General features: G+C 31.8%; 3 protein-coding genes across 14 annotated transcripts; 2 read left to right on the top strand and 1 right to left on the bottom strand.

Annotated features, from left to right (window-relative positions):
• The first annotated feature begins 3409 nt into the window (after positions 1-3409).
• LOC121222515 (NAC domain containing protein 50) lies at positions 3410-8502 on the top strand. The gene is made up of 4 exons (XM_041103484.1): positions 3410-5286; positions 5927-6204; positions 6790-7023; positions 7697-8502. The coding sequence occupies exons 1-4, from the start codon at positions 5052-5054 to the stop codon at positions 8297-8299; spliced, it is 1350 nt and encodes a 449-aa protein (XP_040959418.1). The 5' UTR covers positions 3410-5051; the 3' UTR covers positions 8300-8502.
• Positions 8503-11048: 2546 nt separating this feature from the next.
• LOC121222514 (eukaryotic translation initiation factor 6-2) lies at positions 11049-14536 on the top strand. Of its 2 annotated transcripts, none has more exons than XM_041103483.1 (8): positions 11049-11208; positions 12437-12527; positions 12746-12842; positions 12918-13003; positions 13086-13130; positions 13349-13479; positions 13927-14037; positions 14123-14536. In XM_041103483.1, the coding sequence occupies exons 2-8, from the start codon at positions 12518-12520 to the stop codon at positions 14378-14380; spliced, it is 738 nt and encodes a 245-aa protein (XP_040959417.1). In that variant the 5' UTR covers positions 11049-11208; positions 12437-12517; the 3' UTR covers positions 14381-14536. The 2 variants fall into 2 exon arrangements, with proteins under 2 accessions (XP_040959417.1, XP_040959416.1); XM_041103482.1 differs by having other exon boundaries at positions 11054-11213.
• A 2114-nt stretch (positions 14537-16650) lies between these two features.
• On the bottom strand, positions 16651-21357 carry LOC107915782 (protein BTR1). 11 transcript variants are annotated; one of them, XM_016844964.2, is made up of 9 exons: positions 21235-21357; positions 20936-21044; positions 20419-20657; positions 20233-20339; positions 18753-18946; positions 17796-17920; positions 17387-17482; positions 17250-17311; positions 16651-17146 (listed from the first exon to the last, which is right to left on the bottom strand). In XM_016844964.2, the coding sequence occupies exons 2-9, from the start codon at positions 21018-21020 to the stop codon at positions 17059-17061; spliced, it is 996 nt and encodes a 331-aa protein (XP_016700453.1). In that variant the 5' UTR covers positions 21021-21044; positions 21235-21357; the 3' UTR covers positions 16651-17058. The 11 variants fall into 11 exon arrangements, with proteins under 11 accessions (XP_016700453.1, XP_040959409.1, XP_016700449.1 ...); XM_041103475.1 differs by having other exon boundaries at positions 20936-21038; XM_016844960.2 differs by having other exon boundaries at positions 21151-21352.
• Between the last annotated feature and the right edge of the window lie 4860 nt (positions 21358-26217).

Below are 26217 nucleotides of genomic sequence, written 5' to 3'. Positions count from 1 at the left end.
AGAAACCAGCCTTCTTGAAATTGGCATGTAGGTGTCTAACACAGTGTCTTGTTTCTGTATTAGGAAACAACATACATATTGCTTCTAAAAGTCCCTACAATTAGAAAAAATACAATTTAATTCTTTAACAAACCTTAAACCCTAAATAAAAACAACATAAAAAATAAATAGAGTTTTACCTTTTGTTTGTCAGACATGAAAGATATTTGGTACGAGCTCACAATTTCCAGGTCTATTGCAATCAACTCCAAAAACCAAAGCCATGATGCTTGGTTTTCACTTTCGACAACAGCATATGCAAGAGGATAGATGCCATTATTTGCATTTATCCTAACCTCCAACAAATACTCATAAATCTTCTCATATTGAGCCTTATGAGCTCCTTCAATTAATTCTAATACCCTAAGTTTAGCCCTCCTACATTTGGTTAATGAGACTATGCAACACAAATCTCTTTTGACATCTTACTGTAATGATTTCAAAGAATAATCAGGATCAGCAATGAATTTTTCTTTATAATGTTCACTTATCCAAGCTGATGTTATATTCATATTTTTATAGACTTTAGAACAAGTATGGAACTCTTAATTTGCCAAGTTTAGTTAGTAGGGTCATTAGGGTTTTAGCCTAGAAACCCATATGAACCAAGAACATTTTTCACTGCAGACTGCCTTTAACCTTTTTAAATCATTTTTGGGAAACTTAAAAAAATAACTATTCAACCTACCATACCGCTTGGCAACTTCTTTTAGACTGTCTTTAGACTTAAATAACATTCTAACATTAAGTCTAAGATTACTCACGTCATTCTCTAGGTTGAACTCAGGCCAATTTTGGCCATCTAAATCAGATTTATGTGCATTATCTAACCTCCCAAAATCATCACTATCACACAGTTCATCTACTTCTATACCATCCATGTTTAAACCATCTAAATTAACTCTTATCCTATTAGACACATCACTTTCAAATGCATCACTACCAAACACATCACTACCAGACATTTCTTCTTCATTCTCATTAAAATTGTCATCAATTAAACCTGTCAAACAAATTACTCATTAATAAAGGCAGACAACATAGGCAAATACTTTAACCATTTCTGTCAGACAATAACCAATACAAAATACCCAATAATTTAATACAAACACAACCATTTCTTTCATGCACATGGCAGACAACAACCAATACAAAAATAATTTAATACAAACACAACTATTTTTTTCATGAGCATGGCAGACAATAACAGACAATAACCAGTACAATAAATAAGTTAAATAACAAATTTTGATATTGCCACATATAATATAGTAGCTTGGATACAAACAATGGCAAATATACACAATAAACATCAGTTTAATAATGGCATTCATACAATGGTAGATACAAACAATAAACATCATGCACATGGCATACAATGCACATTATATGACATACACTTTAATAACCAAACCGAAATCCAAATTGAAGTCTAAATCAAAATCTAAATCGAGATCGAAATCAAAATCAAAATCAAAATCAAAATCAAAATCAAAATCAAAATCAGTGAGTGTTTCAAAATTGAAATCGAAATCAAAATCAAAATCAAAATTCGAATCAAAATCAAAATTGAAATTGAAATAACTCGAAATAACCCTAAATCGAAATAACAACATTGACATACAAAATTAAAAAAACTAAATGCAACAACTTACCCGTTAAAGTGGATTGCTTATTGTCGTTGAGAATCAAAAACACTGGATGGTTTTTGGTTTCATCTTCTTTTCTCCCCAAACAAAAAAAAACCAATCATGCCCTAAACCCTTTACCCTGTTAATCGATTATTGAATCAATTTTTAACCCTAAACCTTTCTTAATCAATTCTCTAATCAGTTTCAACCCTAAAAAACCCCAAATCACAATTGAAATTTCTTCAAATCAATTTTTTCCCCAAATCCCCTTAATCCTAATTTGTTTCTAATTTTTTACCCCTAAACCCATAACCCTTCAATTTTTCCCTAAACCCACCCTAAACCAAGACCCATCAGCTGTTTCACCAACATGGCAAGTTAACTTGCCACATCAGTTAGTTAACTTGCCACGTCAGCAGTCTCGTTAACACCTTAACGGAAACTATTAATCAGTGACTATTTTGTCACTTTTTTATAACGTTAGTGACTGTTTTGTAACTTTTCGAAAGTTGAGTGATTGAAATGAAACCTAGGTGACTGTTTTGTCAACTACCCCAAAGTTGGGTGACTGTTGGTGTAATTTACCCAAATGAAGGGAAATGAAAATTGGTGGATTATGGATGATGTAACTTTTCTCCTATTGTTAGGGCTTGAGTGGATTTTTGTGGAAATCGACCAAAATTTAGTCCCCCTCTTCTTTTTCACATTTCTGTCCTCCTTTTTATTTCTACTATTTATGGACATTTCTTTATTTTCAAATATATTTTCTATTTTTAGATTTTTTTATTTTTTAATATACATCTATCCTCACAATTAATTTCCAAAAATTTAAAACTTTTAACTAAAACATTAATTGGTTAAAATATGCCATTAGCCCCTATACTCCTCACAAATTTACAATTTAATCCCTATACTTTATTTCTAGAAATTTAATCTCTATTTTTTCAGATTTCAAAAGTTAGGTCCATTTGTTAATGTTATTATTATTTTTATTAAATTTGTTTATATGAAATTTTGAAATAAGAAAATACTCACTTGGTAACCATGTAATTAAAAAAATGAGGTTGTAATAAACTTAAATTTAACAAAATAATTTTAATAGTGTTAACATTTGGACCTGAATTTTGAAAATTAGAAAATAGAATGACTAAATTCTTAAAAATAAAAGCACAAGGACTAAATTCCAAATTCGTGAATAACATTGAAACTTATGACATATTTTAATAATATAGATTATTAATTACTAGATTACGACACACCCATGATATAGGTAAAAAAATAATAATTATGTAACAAATATATTTATAAAAACTTATATAAGTAACAAATATGGCTTTAGTTGAATGGTAAAGTACAAATGTTGAGAACTATAAAAGCCTAAGTTCAAATTCTATTTTTTTGTATATATTTATATTTTCTATATAAAAGATACAAAATGACAAAAATATCCTCAAAATAATACAATTTACTTTGTAAAATATATATTTATTTTGTTATTATCAAACTGAGTTAGTGCCCAATTATTTACATATCCAAATCAGCTGTTTAATTAACGCGTGCTTATGAACATCGTATAAGAATAATTAATATATTATTGTTTTAAATATATTTAATGCAATATTTTCATTAAATTAAAAAAATCGTAATATGTATTATTAAGGGCTTATAAATTTTATTCACTTTTCTTTTTTCGCGTTCTCTTTTTCTTTAACTTTCTTCTTCGTATCTTGTCTTGGGGGTGGTTGGTGGCGCCCCCCCTCCACTTTCTTGTGTGTCAGTAAACAATGTCATTTCTAACGTTTAGAAACATCTCACGTATACTCTCTCGAGTTATGGTCAGGGAGATGTGATTTCTCAATTGTCCCAAGTTGGAGTCGTGGAAGCATTTCTTCGCGTTATGTGGTAATGTAAATCTTAAATTTTAGATTTTTTTCCCGGAGTTTAGATCAGGTGATTGCTTGCTGTTTTTGTCATATCTTGCTACTTTTTTCTTGATAATTATTTGATTTTACTTTGAGAACTTTATGTCTTACATATTGAAGAGGAGATTAATTGTCTTTTCGTTTTTAGGTATCTTATAAACATTGATCATTTGGTGTCAAGTCTAGATATCTAATTTACAAAATCAAATCTTTACTTTCACGATTATGATTATCAAATTTAAGCTATGTTAGGATCTGATTGAGATTTAGGTAGAGGCAAAACCATTTTTCTTTATTTGTGTGTAATTATGTATGAATTATTTAATTTATAAATAATTAAATAGGTACAAACTTATAATGAAATATTGTTTTTATTAAAAAAAACAAATAAATATTAATATTGCTTTACTAAACATTTTGAAAATTCTCAATAATTCTTTTAAATTTTTTGAAACATTTAATTAATTTTTCTTCTTCTAATTTTTTGGAAAATTTTCATTAAATCCTTGAAAAATTTAATTAACCCAAAATTAAATACCAAGATTTATGATCAATTTTTTTTGCCTAAGATCCCTTCGATGTTTAGTAGCTATATCATATCTTAATTAAATTTGCGTTGGAATCGAATTGAACCCTAAAATTAAAACAAAACCTTCCCTATATTATTTTCTCCCTTCATAACATTCACTTAAAATTATAAGTAATTGCAAAAACAAAAATAGGGGTAACCCTTAAAATTATACACGGACTTTGGTTTAATGTGCAGTTTTATACATGAATTTTGATTTTGTTCAATTTTGTAAATGAAATTTTGACTTGATCCAATTCACACAAATTATTAACACAATTATCGATATAACATCATTTTATATTTATATATTGCATATAGAAATAATTATATTCATCCGATATAAAAATAAATTTATATATTTATTTCTTTAAATGTGTACGATTGAATCAAAATTAAAATTTCACATATATATTTGAACCACAATCAAAATCTCATGTATCAAATTACATGAATCAAAATTCGTATATAATTTCGAGATCCCACAAAAAATTTATATCCAAATAACTAATTTCCCCTTGCTTTGGTAAGAAACTTACTAAAATTTCGTTTTTGGAAATTATATGATCACATCATTAAAAACAAAATCCTGTGCTGGATATTTTAAATAAAATTTAACCATATATTGACCACAGTTGAAAGTACACACTGTAAGAAGGCAGAGTGAGTAACGCACCAATAAAAATAATTAATTTATTTACTCAATTCCACTAAAACCCAAAAATACAAAACAAAAATATAAGTTGAAATTTCTTGCTATTGAAGGTACCCTTGTTTCTTCACCCTCAATCAATAACTTGTCCCAGTATCTCTTTTGTTCTTTTCATTTCTGCTTTCAACTAAAAAAAAAAATCCTTTATTTTTTGTTTCCCCCAAAAGTTATCATCGTTTATGGGTGGTGAAACTTCTTTAACTTTAGTTCCAGGACCAACTTCCCCACCACCGTCGGCGGCGGCGGCAAAGACGGGTGGTTCAGCTACGGCGTTGGCACCTGGGTTTCGTTTCCACCCAACAGATGAAGAGTTGGTTAGCTATTACTTGAAAAGAAAGATTTCCAATAAGCCTGTCAGGTTCAACGCTATGGCTGAAGTCGATATCTACAAACATGAACCTTGGGACCTGTCAGGTTGAGTTATTTATTTTGCAGTTCTCCATGTTTTTTTTAGATATACTGTTGAGATTTTGCTGAAATTTTAAGAGGGTGTCTTTAAAATGTAATTTTTTCATTTTTGGTAAAGTTTTTTTGTTTTGGGTAGAATATGGCGAAATATTTGGTTTTTGTTTTCCTTTTTGGAATATCTCAACTTGGGGAAATAGCATAGTTCATTAAAAAAAAATAGATGGATTATCTGTTCAAAAAATTTAGGAATATATGAAAATTTTGGGGTCTGTTTTTTCTTTTTATTGTTCGGTATATCTTTTAGTAGCTAAATGTAGTATTTTTGCTTATCTCTTCTTATAAGAAATGTGATATTTCATATTAGTTGTCCATCCATTCTTTTGGGTTTTCCGTGAGAACCTTGCTATCACTTTTATGCTGTTTTGATAAGGTTTACTGGGTGGGTTTTAGTTCATTTTTGAGACATGGTGCTGGATATGGGTGTGCATCCAACACGGGTATGATTAAACTTTTCTAAGATTTTCCATATATTTGGAGGATACTTGGAGGTTATATACCCGTTGGATACAAGATATGTCAAGAAAAATGAAAGTCTTGAGCAACGTTAGATGGTCCTAAAGTTTCTTCTTGGTGATTGGTTTTTCAGACAAGGCGAAGTTGCAAACCAGAGACCAGGAGTGGTATTTTTTCAGTTTATTGGACAAAAAGTATGGGAATGGGGGGAGAATGAATAGGGCTACAAACCAAGGGTACTGGAAGGCTACGGGGAAGGATCGAGAAGTCCGACACAATACACACCTTATTGGGATGAAAAAGACGCTTGTATTTCATAGCGGGAGAGCTCCAGACGGGATGCGAACCAATTGGGTCATGCATGAGTATCGGCTTGTTGAAGAAGAATTGGAAAAAATTGGGGCATTACAGGTTAGAGACCTTATAAACTGATCTCCATGGTGACTATGATTTGTTAATAAGGTTGTGTGTATTGATGTTATGGCCTACACTTTTATGCACGCTAAAGATATCTGTAGATTTCAGCTATATTTTGGATGATGAAATATTTCGAATTTTAACATGAAATACTTGGTACATTATGCCCTAGGTGATGGATTGGTTGATTTTACTGAAGAACTGACATGCTTGTGATATATATTTTTCTGTATGGAAAGATATGAGATAGGGGATAAAACGAACATGAACATGAGCTTGAATTGTTGTATATCTTTTGCTTTTGTTTTGTTGCATATGTGCTGCTAGACAATTTAGAAAATGGACAGTAAATGTGATTCTGGATATCATGTATTATGATGTTTTTTTTTTTGATAGCTCGATTTAAGTAGAATTCGGACCTTACTCTATGGGATCCATTAGTACTTTTGAAACCTTTTGAGGTCCTAGAAATTTCTCTACAACCAAACATTATTGTTTATAATTTGGAAACTAATATTATAAGAATTTTTTTTTTCTTCCTTTTTTTCTTTTCTTTTCTCTATCTTTTGAGTGGAGCAGGGGTATGTGCTATGTAGAGTTTTTCATAAGAACAATATAGGACCACCCAATGGAAACCGATATGCACCTTTTATTGAGGCGGAATGGGATGATGGTTCAATTCCTTTGGTTCTGGGAGTAGATACTGGGGATGATGGTGTAGCTGGAAATGATGCGATTGTTGGCAATGATGTGGCAACAACTGAAAATGCAGCAGTTGAAAACAATGCTGATCAAATGATTGGTTTTGAGCAGGTTTGTGCTTTATTTTTTTTCTGCTACTGCATTTCTTAAAATATTGATCTTTATTATAGGTGCTCCTCACATTCACAGTTGAACTTTTCCTTGGATCCTCATTTTGATGACTTCACATGTTTTAAAGTATTCTATAACAATTTCTCCAAGTTATAAAGGCCAGCATAATGTATGATTGCCTGCAAGTGATGGAACACGAGAAGCTAATTATATCATGGTCCGAGGCATCTTTACAATGAATGGTGATATTGGGTATTTTAAACAGAATTGATTGTGTTCTGCATCTCTTCATGTAGCATGCGGCACTTGTATATTGTCTTTGACATTCTCCTTTTTGGCTTAAATGATAAATGATGCTTGCTTGTGAATTCACTTCTATGTCTATGTTATAATGTCTCTCTTTTTTTTACCCTTCTAGTACTGATGACAAATGCAAAGTTTTATATGCAACAAAATGTAGAATTCGAACCCTAATCGTGCGAGAACTATAGATAGTTGACACTATTAGTTTAGTGTTATCATCTCTGTATAAGGTTTAGTGTTTCCATCTTTCATTTTACTTTTCCCTTTCCTGCTTGTATGCAAGTTGGACAGATCCGGTTGTTTTATCGAAAAGTCATCTGCCTCATTTTCTTAAGGCTTGATTGCTTCTAAAGCTTCTTTTAAAATGTAGGAGACTGAACAGGGCGGTAAGGATGCTTTGCCTAATGATGAGGTCCCGAGAGAGACGCTAAATGACAAAACAGATGACTGTCCTCCATTGCCTCCATGCAAGGTTGAGAGACCCGATGATTGCCCTCCCATATGCATGCTTAATAGGGAAGCATCCTTGCCGCTACTCCGGTACAAGAGAAGACGGCATACTGATTTGGGTCCCAACCATGCAAATGCTTCTGAGAACTCTACTCGAACAACTCAGGATCGTTGCTCATCAACAACAACAACAGCAGCAGCAGCAACCACAACGTCGCCATCATCTGCGACAACAACGGCGATATCTGCGCTCTTGGAATTTTCTCTAATGGAATCTCTAGAATTGAAAGAGAATAACCATCGCGTTCCTCCACCAACATTTGACATCGCTAATCTAGACTCTGTGGTGCCTCCAAGCTGCATGAAACTTATCAATGAATTGCAGAAAGAGATCCGCAAGATCTCTGTTGAGAGGGAGACATTGAAGCTTGAAATGATGAGTGCTCAAACTATGATCAACATTCTCCATTCAAGAATAGATTTCCTTAGCAAGGAGAACGAGGAGCTAAAGAGGAGCAACTGAGACGGGTAGCATGCGAAGCCTTGGTACTCGCATTTTTATGCATTGAATAAGAGTACACCAGCGCAGTTGTAAAATTGGTATGAACATTAGCATTTGGTTCTGTTTGTTGTTGAACAATGTTGTAGCTTTCTTGCATTTTTTAAGCCCTAGTTGCATTTTAAATCTAACCAAATAAACATGGGTTCACCTCCCATGGTTGTGGCCGTCCGTTTGCCCCAAGTCTCTGTTATGACCTTTGCTTTTCGATGGACTCCGTTTGCTGTTATCTTTGGTTGGTGAAGTTCCCTTGCTCTTATGGAGTTAAGATGCTGGCACCTCTCTGGGGTTTCATCGTACCTGAAGATTTAGCATCTGGTGGCTGTTGTAGCCGATGTTCGGCTTTGGCTCCACCTCTATCGGTGGTCTACCAAATGCCAAGGCAACTTTGGGATTGATTTTTTGGGGCTTCATGGTGACATGGCCTTTACCAGAGGCGTGCAACAGCCTCTCTTATTGTTTCCCGGTGCTCTCTCCCTCCTCTAGCTTATGGGGTAGTGGGTTCGGTTGGACTTTGCTTGTTGTACCTTACTGGGAATCGGACCTTTTTGCTGTAAATTTCATCTCATTTGAACCAAAAAAAAAAAAAAAAAAGAAGGTTCTCAAGTTCATTCTATACATCATCTTGCATGAAGTTGCCATTTCATTTCAATATTTATCATTCGTGCATACACACATCCAACGACGGTTGAGGGTTTTGCCCACTTGTTTTGAGCACTATTGAGCTTTTATTAGGCACTTAAATTTTGTCATCAGCATTCTCCTTCGAATAAAAAGAAGTATTAACATAGTAAGTGTTTATTGGAAGTTTTTAGGGGTTTGCATAATTTGGATTAACCTATTCAACTGACTTATTTTGATTAATTCGATTGATCATCAAATTTAATTTGGTCAAGGATCAGTTAAAGGGTTTTTGAAATTTCTGTTAACAATTATAAATAATTTACTGAAATCGAATAATTTACCGAATTAACCAAAATTATAAATAATAGAATATTATAGACCCAATATATTAGATAGGTTAACTTGATATTAAAAAAATTTCTATTAGTAAAGGAAAATCAAAGTAAAAAGTGAGAAAATTTTTACAAATTTGACGACTACACAATCTTGAGTTAATATACGAGTGGTTTTTCAAATGTATTTATGTAACAGATTAGGCCAAAACGTGAGCAAATAATAACTTAAGGATTAATTCAAATATCTGTTAAAAATAAAATGATTGAAAATGTTAAAATATTTGAGTATTATTCTTTTTTTATAAGGGTAATTTTTTTAAAGTATCATTACATTCTCAAGAAAGTGTTGACTATTGAGTGTACTAAACATGTTAATGTAACTATTTGGCTTTTCAATTAATACTTTTCGACTACGGCAAATCCAGAACTACGACTTAGGGGGATTGGGGGGACGTCAAAATTTTTTTTGGGGGACCGAAATTATATTATACATTTTTATGATAGTAAAAATACATTTTCGCTATTTTAATAGCTTATATCTTTATAATTTTTAAATGATTAAATTAATTTTTTTTTCATTTTTGGAGACCAAAGTACAATTTTATCATTATTAATTTAAAATTTTATAAATTATAAAAAGTTAAATAAAAAAATTCATTTTAGAGGGGCGGACCCTACCAACCTCTAGATCCGCCCCGACTTTTTGATGTATATTAAAAATTGTAAAATAACTTTCCCATCAATCACATTCCTAAATATCGAAATTACATTTTTATCCTATTGATTTTTATATGAATTATTTTATAAGATGACATAATTAAAAAAATCATTATAATAGATTATTTCCTTTACTTTCACAATTTAATCAAACTATAAATAATCATTTATTTTATTTTCATTTACTAATTTTATATATCTAAACAAAATAAACATTCATAATATTTTCTTAACTTTCCTTTCATTTCCTCTATTTTTTTATATAATTATTTATACAAACATAAGATTGGGGTAAAAAATATTTTAAATAATAATTTTTGAAAAAATAAAATGGTAATGTTCAAGTAAATAAATATATTTTTAAAAATAAAATGTTGTAAATATATATAGTTATTTTTTTCTCTTTTCAAAGAGACACGAGGAGTTCTCTTTAAAAAATGAAAAGTTATTGGAAAAATAGATAATATTTTAAAGGGTAAATTTTCAAGAAGAAAAACAAAACTAGTTTTCAAAATTTCATTATTTAATTTACAATTTATGAAAAATATTTGGTATACTATCAATGTAATCTAATTATTTAATTAACAAGACACGTGATAAATTTATACCTCTAATTGTGAAGTTAAAAAGGTGTACTACTAGTGTACCAAGTATGCACATAAAATTTATTGATTTTATTATTTTTTCCCTATTAAGTTAGTGCCTCTTGATTCGTGACACTAAATTCGAACTGATGTAGCTTAGTTTTTTAGATTATAGAAAACTTATCTTTTTACTTCTTCTATTTAGTAAGAAAGACACGGTTGTTTTTTTAAGTCAAAATTTTTAAGGTTTAATATAAAATATTTTAAATAATTAATTATCATTCCTATTTCCATCTAATAAGTATATGCCAAATAATAATTCCAGTATCAAAATGAAATTAAAAAAAGTTTAAAAATGAAAATGAGGAAAATTTAGGGACTAAATCATGAATAAGGCCTATTTTAACCCTCTTCTCCAAGGTTTTTTTTTTTTTTTTTGCATGTTCTCCAAGTAGTATATATATCAAAAAGTTTTCTTTAAAAAATTTTGCTTTAAAAATTCCCGACCCATACTCATTTCGATTCACACATACATCCTCCGCCGCCAGCCGAGCCATTTGTCTTCCACTTGTTATATCCCTCTTTTGCCTTCCGAAAAGAGCAGCAAAATCAAGTAAGGTAATTTTTTGAAACCCTAAACTTGAAGTTTTGATTTGATTTCTACTTTTTGAGTTATTTGCATCACTTTCCTATTATCTGATTTCCTGTTTTATGATCCTACTGCGTCTCTCTCTCTTTCTCTCTCTGTTTTACTTTGTTGAGAAAGGATTTTTTTTTTCAAAAAATAAGTATCGGCTTACCGGAAATAGGGGACTGTTATCACCGCTATTTTCTGTTGAATTGCTGTATGAGGCCGCGATTTGCTGTTATTGATGTCGATTTTGTTCACACTGCTATTGAGGTCTTTAGCGGTGGCAGCAACGCCGCACTGTTAGGCCACCGCTATTTGAAACCCTGCTTCATTCTCTTTGAAATTTAAGCAATCGTATTAGTATTCTATTTTATCAGGTTTCTTTGGTTCTATAAGAGACGTAAGGTTTTTGAGACTTTCAGTTTCCATTTATATTTGTTTCTTTTTTATCTTTTTCCTTGGAAAAACTAAAACTACACTGTAAATATATATATACTCACACACACACAAAAACACACATATATATGGTTTTCTTTTAATGAATCCTATGCATGTTTACGGATTTGTGTTTGTGTTGCTGTTTTATGTTTATGGATGCTTAAAGATCACTTTGGAATTGATTGTTAGTGGTGTTGATTTAATATTCCTATGGAATTGATTTAGTGATACAGTTTCAGCTAAGCATTTAGTCCAATGATAAGCTCACGTATCTCTTTTTAGCAGGCTTTAGACCTTTTTAACATATATAGGTGAGCTGGTTTTATGAAGATGACCGAAGTTCAGATTGTTGTTCAAACATTGTTCAAGTTTCGTGAAGGAAAAATGTTTTGATTGTGTGTATTTCTGTTATATTGGATTCTGGAAGTGATGTATGATGAGATTTTTGAAAGAAGTTTTATATGTTTTTGTTATTTGATAGAACTGTTGAAAGATGGTTTGAGATAAGTAGAAACAATTAGTATAATGTCTTATTAGATTGTACTTTTTCATTGGAGAAGTTTTCTTTGAGCCTTCAATTTGATCACATGTTTTCGTATAGCACCATCTTTTATGGGTAAAAAATGGATGAGAAGGTTGTTGCTTGAATTCGACCACAAATTTTGTTAAAGGGTTACTTGTTGTAGACTTGTGGTATATTATTATGCATGACTGTAGGATGAATATGATTTTCTTTTTCAGTCTAAGAATTGTATTTTTCTTTTGTTGTCAGGTTGATTTAAACCCAGCTTCTTTATCACAGAGCTTCTTCCTTTCTGTTCTTATCTTTTTGATCAATCGTCTCTGCTTGATAATGGCAACTAGTAAGTTTCAGTTCAGCCTTCAGTATGTTTATATTTAATCTTCTTTTGATTTGACTAAGGTAGTCATACTATTGCTATGGCTTGTATCTCTTATATTTGTATGGATTGCCATTGTGGTTAAATTTCTTTAAATTCAGTACTCATATTATTTGTTAGTTTTGCAACATTTGGAGTAAATAGGTCTACAATCACAAGTCTCATATCGTGGATTTTTGTAGGGCTTCAATTTGAAAATTCATGTGAAGTTGGAGTCTTTTCCAAGCTGACCAATGCCTACTGCTTGGTTGCAATTGGAGGGTCAGAAAACTTCTATAGGTGAGCATGTCTTCTAAAGTTTTCTTCTCTTTCCTATTTTCGATGATGTACTTAGGTTATAATGGCACCTTGCAGTACTTTCGAGTCGGAGCTGGCAGATGTCATTCCAGTTGTTAAGACCTCTATTGCTGGCACTAGAATAATAGGACGTCTATGTGCTGGTGCGAACTTTTTTAAGACATTCTTGATTGTACCTGTTAGATGCCTCTGACTTCGCTTATGTGAGCTTTCGTGTTTTGACAGGAAATAAGAATGGGTTACTTGTACCCCACAACACGACCGATCAAGGTAATTTTATGAGTTATGTTGAAAAAGGAAGAATGATAAAGTTGTTTGACTTGCTTCTATTATTTTTATTTCTGAGCCGGATCTAAAAACCCTATTTGATCATATTCTCTTGTCACCATAGGAAAATGTTGTACATTTGTTATATTGCACTAGTTTTGAAGTCTAAACTCAGTTTCTAACATTGATGTTGGATTTTCTTTTTATTCTTCTTATTGAAGAACTTCAACACTTGCGGAATAGTCTACCGGATCAAGTCGTTGTTCAGCGCATAGAGGAGAAACTATCTGCTCTTGGCAACTGTATAGCTTGCAATGATCATGTTGCTCTGACACACACTGATCTAGACAAGGTAAATTTCTAGTCACTAATAGTTTTTATTGTAAGAAAATGTTTGAACTTGCGACTCCGCTGTCCAATTAAAAGTTGCAGTTCCTTATGGGTACTAATTATTACATGATTATGACTTGGTTGTGGTGTCTTTTCAACTTGGTTTGAAATGATATCTGAACTCTCGAATCATCCTTTAATCCTTGATGATTGTATGTTTGTTCCTCAATATCCTCGATATTTATTTCCCTTTTCAATGTCATAACTTGAATATCAAGGAAAAGAAAACAGAACATTGATCCCTAAGCATAAACCTTAGGTATTTGTTAAAGCATTCCTTTTGCAGTCAGTGCCTTGTTTTTGCTTCCATGCCATGGATGGTTGAAACAGGCATAAATGAGTATTCTTCTTGTGTATCTCAAGATGTTACAATATGCTTATAATGCTGTTCCTCCACAATTTGAATCAGGAAACCGAGGAGATAATCGCTGATGTGCTCGGCGTAGAAGTTTTCAGACAGACAATTGCTGGTAATATTCTTGTAGGGAGCTACTGTGCCTTTTCTAACAGAGGTGGCTTGGTAAGATTGAATCTCTTCCTTTAGCGATATAGTTGCCTCATATTGTACGCATTTGTATTCTGATTTTGGGTGTTGAATGGTGCAGGTCCATCCTCATACATCCATTGAAGACTTGGATGAACTTTCAACGCTTCTTCAGGTTCCATTGGTAGCTGGCACCATCAACCGTGGGAGCGAAGTGATAGCCGCCGGGATGACCGTAAATGACTGGACAGCCTTTTGCGGGTCAGACACCACTGCAACGGAGCTTTCTGTGATAGAGAGCGTGTTCAAGCTGAGAGAAGCGCAACCTAGCGCCATTGTCGATGAGATGAGGAAGTCATTGATTGATACCTATGTTTAAGCTTCCCCTTCCTTTGGTTAATCTAAAATTGAAGTCCTTCATATAAATATGGTATTACACTGTTTTATGTGAGAAACATAATATAAGTGTAAATTAAGTGAGATGTTGATGTTTGATGAAAATCACTTGGATGCATCTTTGCATCATTACGTCGTATTTTATTCTTATGTTATGCTACATAGCAACCATTCTATATATGTAATTCCTCAACTTCCCAGCTTTTTTATATAAATAATATAAAATAAATAAATAATTATCAAAATGGAATAGATTAAAAATTAAATACGAAAATAGGTAAAATGCACGGTGCCCGTACAGCACGGGCGGCACCACCTCATTTTTCCCATCTATCGGATGGGTATATTAGGGAACAAAAAAAAATATTTTTTAAATAATGCTGTCGGTGTTTTAGGCGAATATTGGCTGTACTGGTAAAATTAAACTAAATTAAAAAATGAAATTGAAGTTCAAAAAATAGTCTTGGAAAAGAAATGTAGAAACACCGTATCTACTTATGAAACTGTTCCAAAAGAAAATTAAAAGCTTTGGGTCTTCACTTTTTGTTGTCGTTTCTACTTCTTTTCTCTAATTTTCAAATGTTGAGAAATTAAATATCTTCAAATGTTAAAAAATCTGAAATGTTTTAAAATATACAAAAGAAAGAAAGAAAGAAAGAAAGGTTAATATAAAATGGTACAGTTAGACAAAAGCTTTTAAAATTTTTATATTAAAGTTTTTTTATCAAAAAATAAAAAGTAGGTTCAGTTAAAAGATAAAGAGTAAATTAATTTGATAAAAAAATTAAATTAAAAGTGTAATTTCAGATATCAGATATTACGTGGCATAGTTTAAAATAAAAACCTTAAAGAAAGTGAATATTGTAGAAATTTTGATATTAAAATTTTTAAAACTTTTACTAAAGCTTTATCGTTCAATCTCTTTTCTTGGTTTTACATTATCTTTTAGTTTTAAGTTCCAAAAAAAAATTGTTTTAAATTATATTGCACAAGATAGACATGTCATTTAACGGTTTTAATAATAAAAGAACCTAATTGATATAACATTAATAGTTCAAGGGTGTAAGTAAAATATTTTAAAATTTAGAGGCTAATTTAAAATAAAAATAATAATTTGGAGATGTATAATGCAATTAACATGCATGGAAAAAATCGAGGAGATTCTATAAGTCAATATAAAAGGAAAAGGAAAGGCAGTTGGGCAATTAATTATAAGCCCAAAGTGGTATGGTTTAGAGATTTAAGTTGGTATAATCAATTCTCAGTATATAAACCTTTATTTTATCTCCAAATAAGTACACGCTTTAGAAGTGAAATTTAACTAAGAGTGATTGGCCTTGAATTGAGCTTACAGCCACAGCTATCTCGATTTGATATTTACCTCTACACCTAAAATTTATTAAAGACACAGGTGCTCCTGAGCTAAACCGGGTTTAAATCGAACCCATGCAAAATATCTACATTAATTTTTTAAGTTCGGATTCAATTTTGTCCAAAAAATAAACTTACTTTTTAATTTAAGCCTGGCCCAATTTTTTTTTTAAAAAAAACTTAACTCAACCTGTTTATATATGATTTTTTTAGATTAGTTTTTATTTAAAAATATATTTTTTAAATATGATATACTAAGGGTGGGTTTGGATGGGCGATTGGGTGTGGTGCGATGCGATGCTGTTAGCTTACTTTTTGTCTCACGCTACAGTATCATTACAGTATCTAATCTCACCGCCACCGCTGTTTTTACACTAACCGCAGATAAACGCACCGCCATCCAAACTCACCCTAAATGTACTAAAAAAGCGTTAAAATAAAAATTTTCTAACATATTAAAAATACATTAAAAAAGTATTTATATTAAAAATTAAGTTGGATTATTTAATTGGGTAAGTTTTTTTTAGATTTTAAGTAATGAGTTTAATGATTATTGGATTAATGATTTAATAATTAATATAATATATTTTTATAACATTATATATTTAGGCCAAGCAGAGACAGGCTCAAGTAAAAAACTTGTACAAGGCCCAAATCACATAAAAAACCAAGCCTTAAATTTTACTCAAACCCATTTTTCGAACCACCTTCCTATTTTTCAAACAGTCCGCCCATGAGCAGGTTTAGACACCGAGCAACATTTCAAGCCACAAGTTCTTTTAAGGTATGATGAAAATGCAATCATCTATAAATAAAGTTGCATAAATTCAACGTAAAAAAAGAGGGTATCTTTTCAAAATTATGATTATTTAGATGTTCTAATTTCTAATGAAGCATGACCATATTATACCACAAGTTTAACCACGTATATCTGTTACAATTATATAACCAAAGCACATTATGCTAATTCCAATTCTCAGTCAAGTAATCATGCCAAAGTCTATTCCATCATCTTTTTTCTTTCTTAAAATTTAAAAATTTAAAAATTTAAAAATAAAAAAATAAAAAATCTACAGTTTTCGTCCATGTGTCCCGAAGAGTACCTGATTAGAGCTCTGCTAGAGTAAAAATTTCCTGTTCTTGTTGCTAACGTCATGTTGTTGGCATTGTCGATTCGTAGTGTGCCAATGAATGAGGATATGTTTCTAGTCGAACTATACGAGGAAGTTCTAAGCCGTTCCATCGAAAGATTCAAAAAAGAATGGTTCTGATAACCGGAAAACTAAGCCATTACCCTTTAGTGGTATTAGCTACCTTCTGCATTATCATGGTTTCAGCTTGTTGAATTGCTCTTTGGGATCCAGTGATTGTCACTTTCCTGCCAAAGAAAGGTGAAAGATAGAAAAGGTTTTTAATAAGGAAAAAATCACCACCAGACTCGATGCATAGACAGCATAATGATAAAGCTGTGATAGCTATACCTATCGGTTGTTCCAGACATGAAATCGCCTCTATCTGATATTTTTATCCTGGCCCCACTAACCTGCAACAACAAAGCGCTCATGTTTAGAATATAAGTAAAATAAATGAACCAAATGATATTTTATCATTTATGAACCTGACTAATTTCCATGATATTTCTTCCACCACGTCCAAGAACCAGTCCAATATGGCCATCTGAAACACCGATAGTAATAGAGTTGCTACGATCCTCCTGGATAAGAAACATTATTCAGTTTAATTCAGAAGCAATAAGGGTTTAGGAGATATCAAAATGGGTTAGACATTACAAATACTGCACTACAACAATTCTAGAAGAAATGTGATATAATTTGGGTGAAATGAGTAATTAAAAAAAGTAATTCTATGAGTCTGCAAACAGAAGAGAAAATGAGCATAGGACTGATCTTTAGAACTATATGGATGTCAAAATAAAACAAATTAAAATATTTTCTCTAAACAGTAAGCAGGGTAAATAGCATAAGTCATCACATGTTACTGATAAAACATGATAGAAAGAGATGAACCTTGGGATTCAGAAACTTCCCTCCAGCCCCATTTGGTGCATAGCTCATTGAATTGTAGGTCGCTGTTCCCATAGAAGGAAGCACATATGCATGTGGAATACCATGAAAACCAGAGAAGAGAACACCTAAAATTTCAAGTTGAAGAAATCTTACTGTAGCATATAGTAATGATTACAGAAAGGAATAATACCAATCGCACGTTAAGAACAGTTCACTAAGAAAATATGATCAAGAATCTGACTAGAAGAACTAAAAGTATCTCATAACAGCATTCCAGAAAACCATCAAAGTGAGCCACTGGATTTTAAACAAACGTAAGAAAATTCCATACTGTCTCATGTACAAAGCTTGAATGAGGCGTCATGCTCTTTTGGCCTCATTTTCTTAAATTCTATGATTACCTCTAAACATAGGCACAGATTGTGTTCGGTTCAGTTATGCCCCAGAATAGACAGGATTGGATTTACTGATTGATAGGACGGTGTAAAAATGATTATTACAGATTAAAGAACAAGTGTGTTTCTCCAAAAAGAAACACACCATGATGACAACTAAGTTTTAATATTTAACTTCATAGGACATGAAAAATGATTTAATGACATAGAAGATTTCTGCCAGGCTTGGACTTAGTAACAGATATTAGATGGAATAGTGTAAAAATTAGTACTATTAAAGAGGAAAAAGTGTGTATCCCCACCCACCAACAACCCCAGACACAAAAATAAAAGAGGGGTATAAAAATGTTCTGACAGCTAAGCTTTAATAGTTAACATCATACAACAGCTAAAAAGCTATCTTAGCCAAACATGAAATGTAAAAAAACTGCTTGCATATCAGGACTAAAATATAACTGTTAAGGATGATATAAAAAGCAATAGTGGTGTTCATGGAGCAGAAGCAAGTGATGCAGTGTGAAAGTCTCGTAAGACTCAGTGGCCAAAAAAGAAGAGAACACACCTGCATATGAAAATGGAGCATGCATAGCTTGTGAGTAGTGAGGATCTTCACTAAGCTTGGACAGAATTAATTCAATTGCTCGCATCTGCTCATCTAGAGTGCCAGTCAGTGTCACTAGCCTATCATTCAAGCCATAAAAATTATTATCCTGCGGAGATATCTTAATGCCAGCTTGAGATTCTTCAATAAATGACCTACAGAAAGGCATAAATAACAATCAGAAATGGCAATATCTGTTTTAGGCAGCCAATAATACTTCGGTAGTAACTGACCACACACCACACATGTATAAAGCCATCATTTTATGTGTTTTTGTATTACATTCTCATTTGTCATTTCCTCAGATTCATTAGCACAAAACAGCATTTCACAATAATAGTTTTCTTACAAGGATGCAAGGAAGTTAAAGTTATTTGAGCTTTTAGTATTTGGTCATAACTTTTTGCAGGGCTCAAACCCCAAGTAGTAGCTATAATCAATTAGGGGAAGCAGTTATACTTCCTGGATCAGAACGACATCTCAGTCACAGCATGCTTACTTTATGCGAAGTAGAATATTAGTGCAGAAAAGCACAGGGCTCCAATACTACTATTTCCAGACATGGAAGTTACTTTTAAGAGGTTGGTCCATCTCAAAAACCATATGTTTGCATCAATAGAAAACAGAGGACAAATATAGCAGAATATCATGCAGTTCAGACATTGATGCCAGCTAGACCAGCATGTTAGAAAGCATTCTTCTCAAAAACCTTAAGTCCACAATTTTAGACCTCAAGTTTTTAATCTTTACTAACCATTTCATGAAATAAAATTATTTTCAACTCTCATCCAAGTCAACTCCATGTAAGACTTAACCACAATCTAGAGTGAACCTCGGCCAGACAGGAAACCACTAGCAACTTGACTGATTTATGTCCTAAAGCCATCATCATCAAGTTTAAATATAAGCTTACAATAGACAACTCAACAGAAGTAACTCACTATGATGCAACAAAATTATCCCTAGGGTAACTTTTACTAAACTTAGTCCTATTGCCAAGAAATTGTCCTTTCCAGACCTTGTCTCCTGAAAGTAATCTCCCAAATTCATCATAAACAGCTCTTCGTATGCAAAATTGCCAAATAATCCACAACCCAGTCAAATATATCTTTCATTGCACACATTCTCACATATGACCAATTCCAAAAAGTGCTTCATTCACCACTAATGCTTATCTGCATATGCTATAAATCAACTATAGGTAAAAAATTTTACGAGGTTTATCCCCTGGAAATATACAAAACAGTGGAAGAATAAATTGCAATTTTATAATTGAGCCTACTCAGGATGCTTGTCAACACTACTAAAAACTAAAGAATTGATGTTTAAGAATTTTCATTAATTTCAAGCCTGCAAAACAATATTATGTCACAGGTGAATTTTCAAAAACATATCAACAAAAACATCTGGAATAATTGGAGTGTTCATGCAGACTTCTTACTTTATGGTAGCCCCTCCTTTCCCAATTATGCTGCCACAAGAGCTGTTGGGAACAACTAGCCTCACCTTTGTTCTTGGTTCAACATCATCATTTTCTTCAATATTGATCTGACAAAAGGGAAACCAACATATGTAATAATCTGAAAGAAAGAAAACTAGTAGAGTTAAAAGTCATCATAAAGATCACCTCATTCAATAATTTTGCAAGGATAAGTTCCATAACTTTGAGTACTTCATCAACTGTTCCAGAGACCATAATAATCCTATCTGATGTTCCTGGGAAAAATTCATGATTGCGTGACAACTGAATTCGAGCTCCTGATCTGGACTGGAAATCAGTAATTGTTGAACCACCCTTCCCAATTACAGAACCAGCTGCAGCATTGGAGACAAGAAACCTTATATATGTAGCCTTCTCCCCGTTTTCTGACAGAAGAAGAATGAGAAAAGAATTAATCACTTAGTTCATGAGATCTTGCCTTTTTTGGAAAACATGAAAAGTTAAAACAATTTCACACGTTAATAAGGGGGAAACTGCTACATCAATAAATGAAAAGAATCCGAAATTCAAACAATTTCAAAAATCAATCATTACATTAGAAACATAAAACAAAAAATTAAGATTAACGTCATTGAGTCAAAAGTAAAAACACAAGCATGAAAAGCTTCGACGAAAAAAAGAAGAAGATCGGATCAGAAATAACCGGAAGTCGGCGATCTAGGCGGCGGCGAAGATCTCTTCCTCGCTGCCTCCGGAGATGACACGTAAGATGACTCTGTCGACTCCATTATCACTTCTCTCCTCTTCTAAACCTTAACCAAAACCAAAAAAGAGTAAATAACAACGATAACACTGCGTAAACAAATAAATAGACAAAAAAAAAACGCAGAGCTTATGGAAATTAATAAAAAAGTTCACCTAAGTAATCAAATGTTAAACAAATAATCAGTAAGAACAGAGATTAATGCCTTTATTTTTAAAAATTTCTTCTCAATTTTTTACTTTCAGTGCGTAGCTTTTTCCTCCTTCATCTGAGACTCTGAGGCCTGAGCTGAAGTTTTCTGGTTTTTTTGTTTTTCTAATTTTCGTTATCTATCCATCGCTCTCGATGGCTTAGTCAGGCTCGTTAGAGTTTTTAATTTAATTTATTATATATATTTTTTAAAAATTATACCGAGAAAACCGCCTATTTTTAAAAGTTAATAACTTTTTTTTTATAGTTTTAAAGTTAAAAGTTAATAACATTTAGGGTAGAATATCTTGTCAGTTCCTATAATTTTAGGAAAGTTTTTAATTTAGTTCTTATACTTTAAAAGTCAAAATTGAAAGGGATAATGTCACATTTGGTACCTATACTTTTATAAAATATCCAATGTGATAATTGAACTTTGCAAATGGGGAATATGGTACCTGAACTATTAATATATGTTTTATTATATTACTTGTACTTTAATAAAATGTTTAATATCGTACCTAAATTATCAATATGTGTTTTATTATAGTATTTGGTGTTAACACTATTTATGAATTGTTAAACCAGTTAATGAAAATTTGACTTGTAGAATTTTTTTTCCAAATCGTCTAGTCCACATGGATAATACAGCATTATATGAAAAATTAAATTAAATTAAAAAAATAAATAACTAAACATATGGTTAATAAAAAGAAGTAAATACTAAACTTACATGCTATTTATCCATGTGGACTTAATAATTTGGAGAAAAAATTCTACATGTCAAATTTTTATTGGTTGATTCAGCAATTTAGTAATAGTGTTAGCACCAAGTATTATAATAAACCATATATTGATAGTTCAAATACCATATTGAACTTTTATGAAAGTACAGGTACCATAATAACACACTTATTGATAGTAACAATATTGGTAATTTTTGACAAAAATACCAAAAATATTAATTATTAAATTGATATATTTAAAAAAATTAATTTAAATTAATTTTTATATTAAAAATTAAATCTCTGGAAGTATAAAAATCTATAGCATGTTTTAATTTAATATTTAATTAGTTATGGGTGAATGGAAATTTAATATTCAATAATTTCAACTTACTTAATTTTAATTAATTTGATCGTAAAAATAACAAATGATTGATAGATCCCATATTACGCTAATAATAAATAGTACTACTGCTACAACAGGTAATATATATTTTAACAACATAAACACGTTACGAGGGGTTTACAAAATATATTATGCATGGCATAATAAATTATGTAATTGGGTAATATATATCGTAATTCATGTTATACAATTCATTATAAAATATGTAATAAATATTGTATTTAGGTTTTTTTTTGTTTTGAAAAATCATAATGAGAATATTTAAATTACGCAAAAATTGTAATACCCATACTTGGCTTAAATGTTATGACCAAATTTTGAGGTATTATATTTCCCGATTGAAAATCCAAATCAAAATTTAGCTTTGGAAATCGTGAGCTCTAGAAATATTATTTTCGGCAAAACACTTACAAGTCCTTTATGAAATCACGCGCATAATTTATTTTACGGAAAAACGATTAATTTGATACTTAGATTTACAGCGAAAATTTCGAAGTAGCTAATTCAGAAACTGTAATTCAGATTAGAGAGAACGTATATTTACCGATTGTGCATTTTCTGAAACTTCCATTATTAACTTATGTAAAACTTATTTCAAATTTGCAGCGAAAAATTAATATTTTGTTTAATTTAAAAAAAAAAACCAAGCCTTCCTTTAACTTTACAGAAAACATGTAAAAAAAACTTAAGCCAAATAACAAAACCCCAAAATCAAAATCAAATCCAGAAAACTTAGTTATAAATAATTCAAACCATCTTAAGCCAAAAACCAACTCTGAGTTCTCCAACGCCGCCCAATCATAATTTTGTTGTTTACTTGAAATGGTGAAAAGAGATGGGTGAGTTATAAAGCCCAGTGTATAACCAAACTCAAACAGAGAACACAAATAACACAATAATCAGATTAAAGTATCGCAGAGAACTTCATAACAATCAATTAAGCAAAACTAAAAATGCATGTTTATGTCAATGCAGTATTTTTCAGAAAAACATTGTTGACACCATTTTTTTTGGATGAAAAATGGGGTCGACTTGGGTTTTGAAAAATGAAACGGGAGTCGCCACCAATCCTTTTTTATGAGGTGTGATTGGATCACCTCGAAAACATGGTTGTTTTTAATAAATGATTTAATTTTATTAAAACAACAATTTTGGTCCACGAAATTAAAAAAACGGGTTCGGGAGTCGGTTACGTACGAGGAAGGATTAGCACCCTCGATACGCCCAAAATTGGTACCTAATTGATTACTTAATGTCTTAATGTCAAAAATTGAAAACTTTAAAGAATTTTAAAAATACGATCCTTGTATTAAAACGTTGAAAATTTTCAAGAAAAAGGCATGTTTCACGTTATTCGAGAAAGAGAATCATATCCAGTAAGTTAGGACACAATGTCTCGAATTCTCGATACGCGAATGAAAATGCTTATTTAAAATATATTTAACTATCTTGGATTAGAAAAGGAATCACGACCAGTAAGTTAGGACACGATCCTTTTTTAATTCCCGATATCGTTCAAAACTTGAGTTTGAAAAGATTCGTGTATTTAGATTTATTGGGAAAATCGAGACCCAGTAAGTTAGGGTACGATATTCTCAAATCTAAACACGAGATTTTGCTTATTCAAAAATCGTAGTTTATGCATTGAAATAAATTAATCCAACATGAAATAATAAAACACGATGTTAATACTCGTAACAAAACGATATTGAATACAATAGTGCAAAAATAATACGAGCGATTGTAACAAAAATAAGATAAATACAAAGTACAAATCAATAACATTCGAAATGGCAATGTATACGAGCAAATAAAATTAAAGCATTCATTCAAATCAATAATGAAAATGAAACAAATAAATGAATGAGTAAGATTATAAAAAAGGTAAAAAAATATGTGTGTGTATAAAATTATAAAAATGTGAAAAATCTATGTACGTAAAAATATATGTAAATATGTATGTGTACGTTTATGTATATACATTAAGTTATGAAATATATAAAATATAAAGGTAAGTATATGTATATGTTTTTATGAAAATAAAACGTACATATATATTATGTGCATGTATGCATTATAAAGTATATAAAAGTATATGTATACAAGGATATATACATAAATGAGATATAAAGTATATAAGATTATATTTATGAAAATTGAAAATATATATGTATATAGACATGCAGCTATATACATAAAATAATAAAAGATAAATATGTATAAATGTTCATAAAAATAAAATATGTGTATTCGTTTATTAAAGTATAAAGTATAAATAATAGATATCTAAGTAGCTATACATATGTAAGTAAACTTGGAAGGTTATATGCGTACACATACTATAAAAATATGAATGTATATATAAATTATAAAATGTATTAAAGTGTAAGTATGTATATATAGGTATGTACACATATAACATAATCTAAGAAACAGTATAAATAGGTAAACAATAAGGCAAATAAGAGAAATAAAAGCAATAATGATAATAATAATAATGATAATAAAACTAATTAATTTTTAAAAACAATAAATAAATAAAAAGACAAATAATAAAAAAATAAAATAAAATAAAACAGGACTAAATTAAAAAACAAAGCAAAATCCCAATGGGGAAAAGCTAAAAAGGAAAAAAACTAAAACAGAGACCAGATTGGAGGGAAGCCCAGAAGCGAAAGGACTGAAAGGGTAAATAGACCCTCAGTCCAAAACACGCGGATCCTTGGGGCCCAACGGGTCAATACGCGGGTCAAGCTCAATACGGCGCCGTTTTGGAGCCACTGATCAGACTCCAAACGGCATCGTTTCACACATCACATAAGGGCAAAAAAGAACCCTAATCTGGCAACCACCCTTTTGTTTTTAACGAAAAGAAAGAAAAGAAAAAAAATGAAACATAAAAAAGGAACAGAGAGCCCGAATGCTCTCCTCTCTGCGCCTCTCTCGGCCCTTAAGCTCAGGCCACCATGCCGCCCCCAGGGCCAGTGGCCGGGGTTGCACGAGAACGGCCCCTAGGCCTCCCCCTTTTGCGGCGTCCCCGAAGGCTAAGCCTTCTCAACCGCGAGACCAAAAGGAAAAGGGATAAAACGCCCCTTTTTGCTCGACTCTGACGACGGTAAAGGCGGAGTTCCGACACCATCCCACCGAAGCGGTAATGTATCTTCTCCTTTCCCTTTTAGTCACGTTTTCTTTGTTGAACGATTGCAGAAAAAAAAATAATAAAAGAAATAAAGTAAATAAGAACACGAGAACAGAGAAGAAATAACTGGAGTCCACCTTTTTTTATATGTTTTTCCTTTTTGAATTCAAAACGCTGTAAAAAAATTGTACAGAGATATTGTTTGGCTTTTATAGCCTTTTACATATTATTTTGATTGTATTTTGCTGTCTTGCACTATCTGTTACGTGCTCCTGCTTTTGTTTCTATCATTTTTTTGCAGGCGTTGATGAAGCTAGTAGCGGTGGGTGGCGATGGGACAAAACAAATGATGGTGGCAAAGGGATGGGCGCGGCGCTAGGCTTGGCTAGGGTTTCCGTTTTCTGAAACCCTTGACTGGGTTCTGGGCCTGTTGGGCTTATTGGGCCGTTTGGGCTCTGTTAATTAGGCCCGGGCAATAATTGGGCTGTACAAACATAATGCAGATTTTTTAGAAAACTTCCTACCTAACTCCGGTACAAACCAAATTAGAGTTTCCCAAAACTTGTCCATCAAAAAACACACCAACAGATAATTGTGGACAATGCCACCAGAGTTGTAGTTAAACTACCAGATCAGATATGTGGTCACATCACTATATTGCAACTAAGCTGCCATAACAAATATGTGTGGTCGAGCCACTATAATTGCAAACAAGCTATCAGACAAAAATGTGGATAAACCACCAGATAGTACAGATCATTAA

This window comes from Gossypium hirsutum, chromosome D10 (assembly GCF_007990345.1).
Source record: "Gossypium hirsutum isolate 1008001.06 chromosome D10, Gossypium_hirsutum_v2.1, whole genome shotgun sequence".
Taxonomy (NCBI): Eukaryota; Viridiplantae; Streptophyta; class Magnoliopsida; order Malvales; family Malvaceae; genus Gossypium; species Gossypium hirsutum.
The sequence above is the reverse complement of the archived record's forward strand: the minus strand, read 5'-3'. Positions and strand labels throughout refer to the sequence as shown.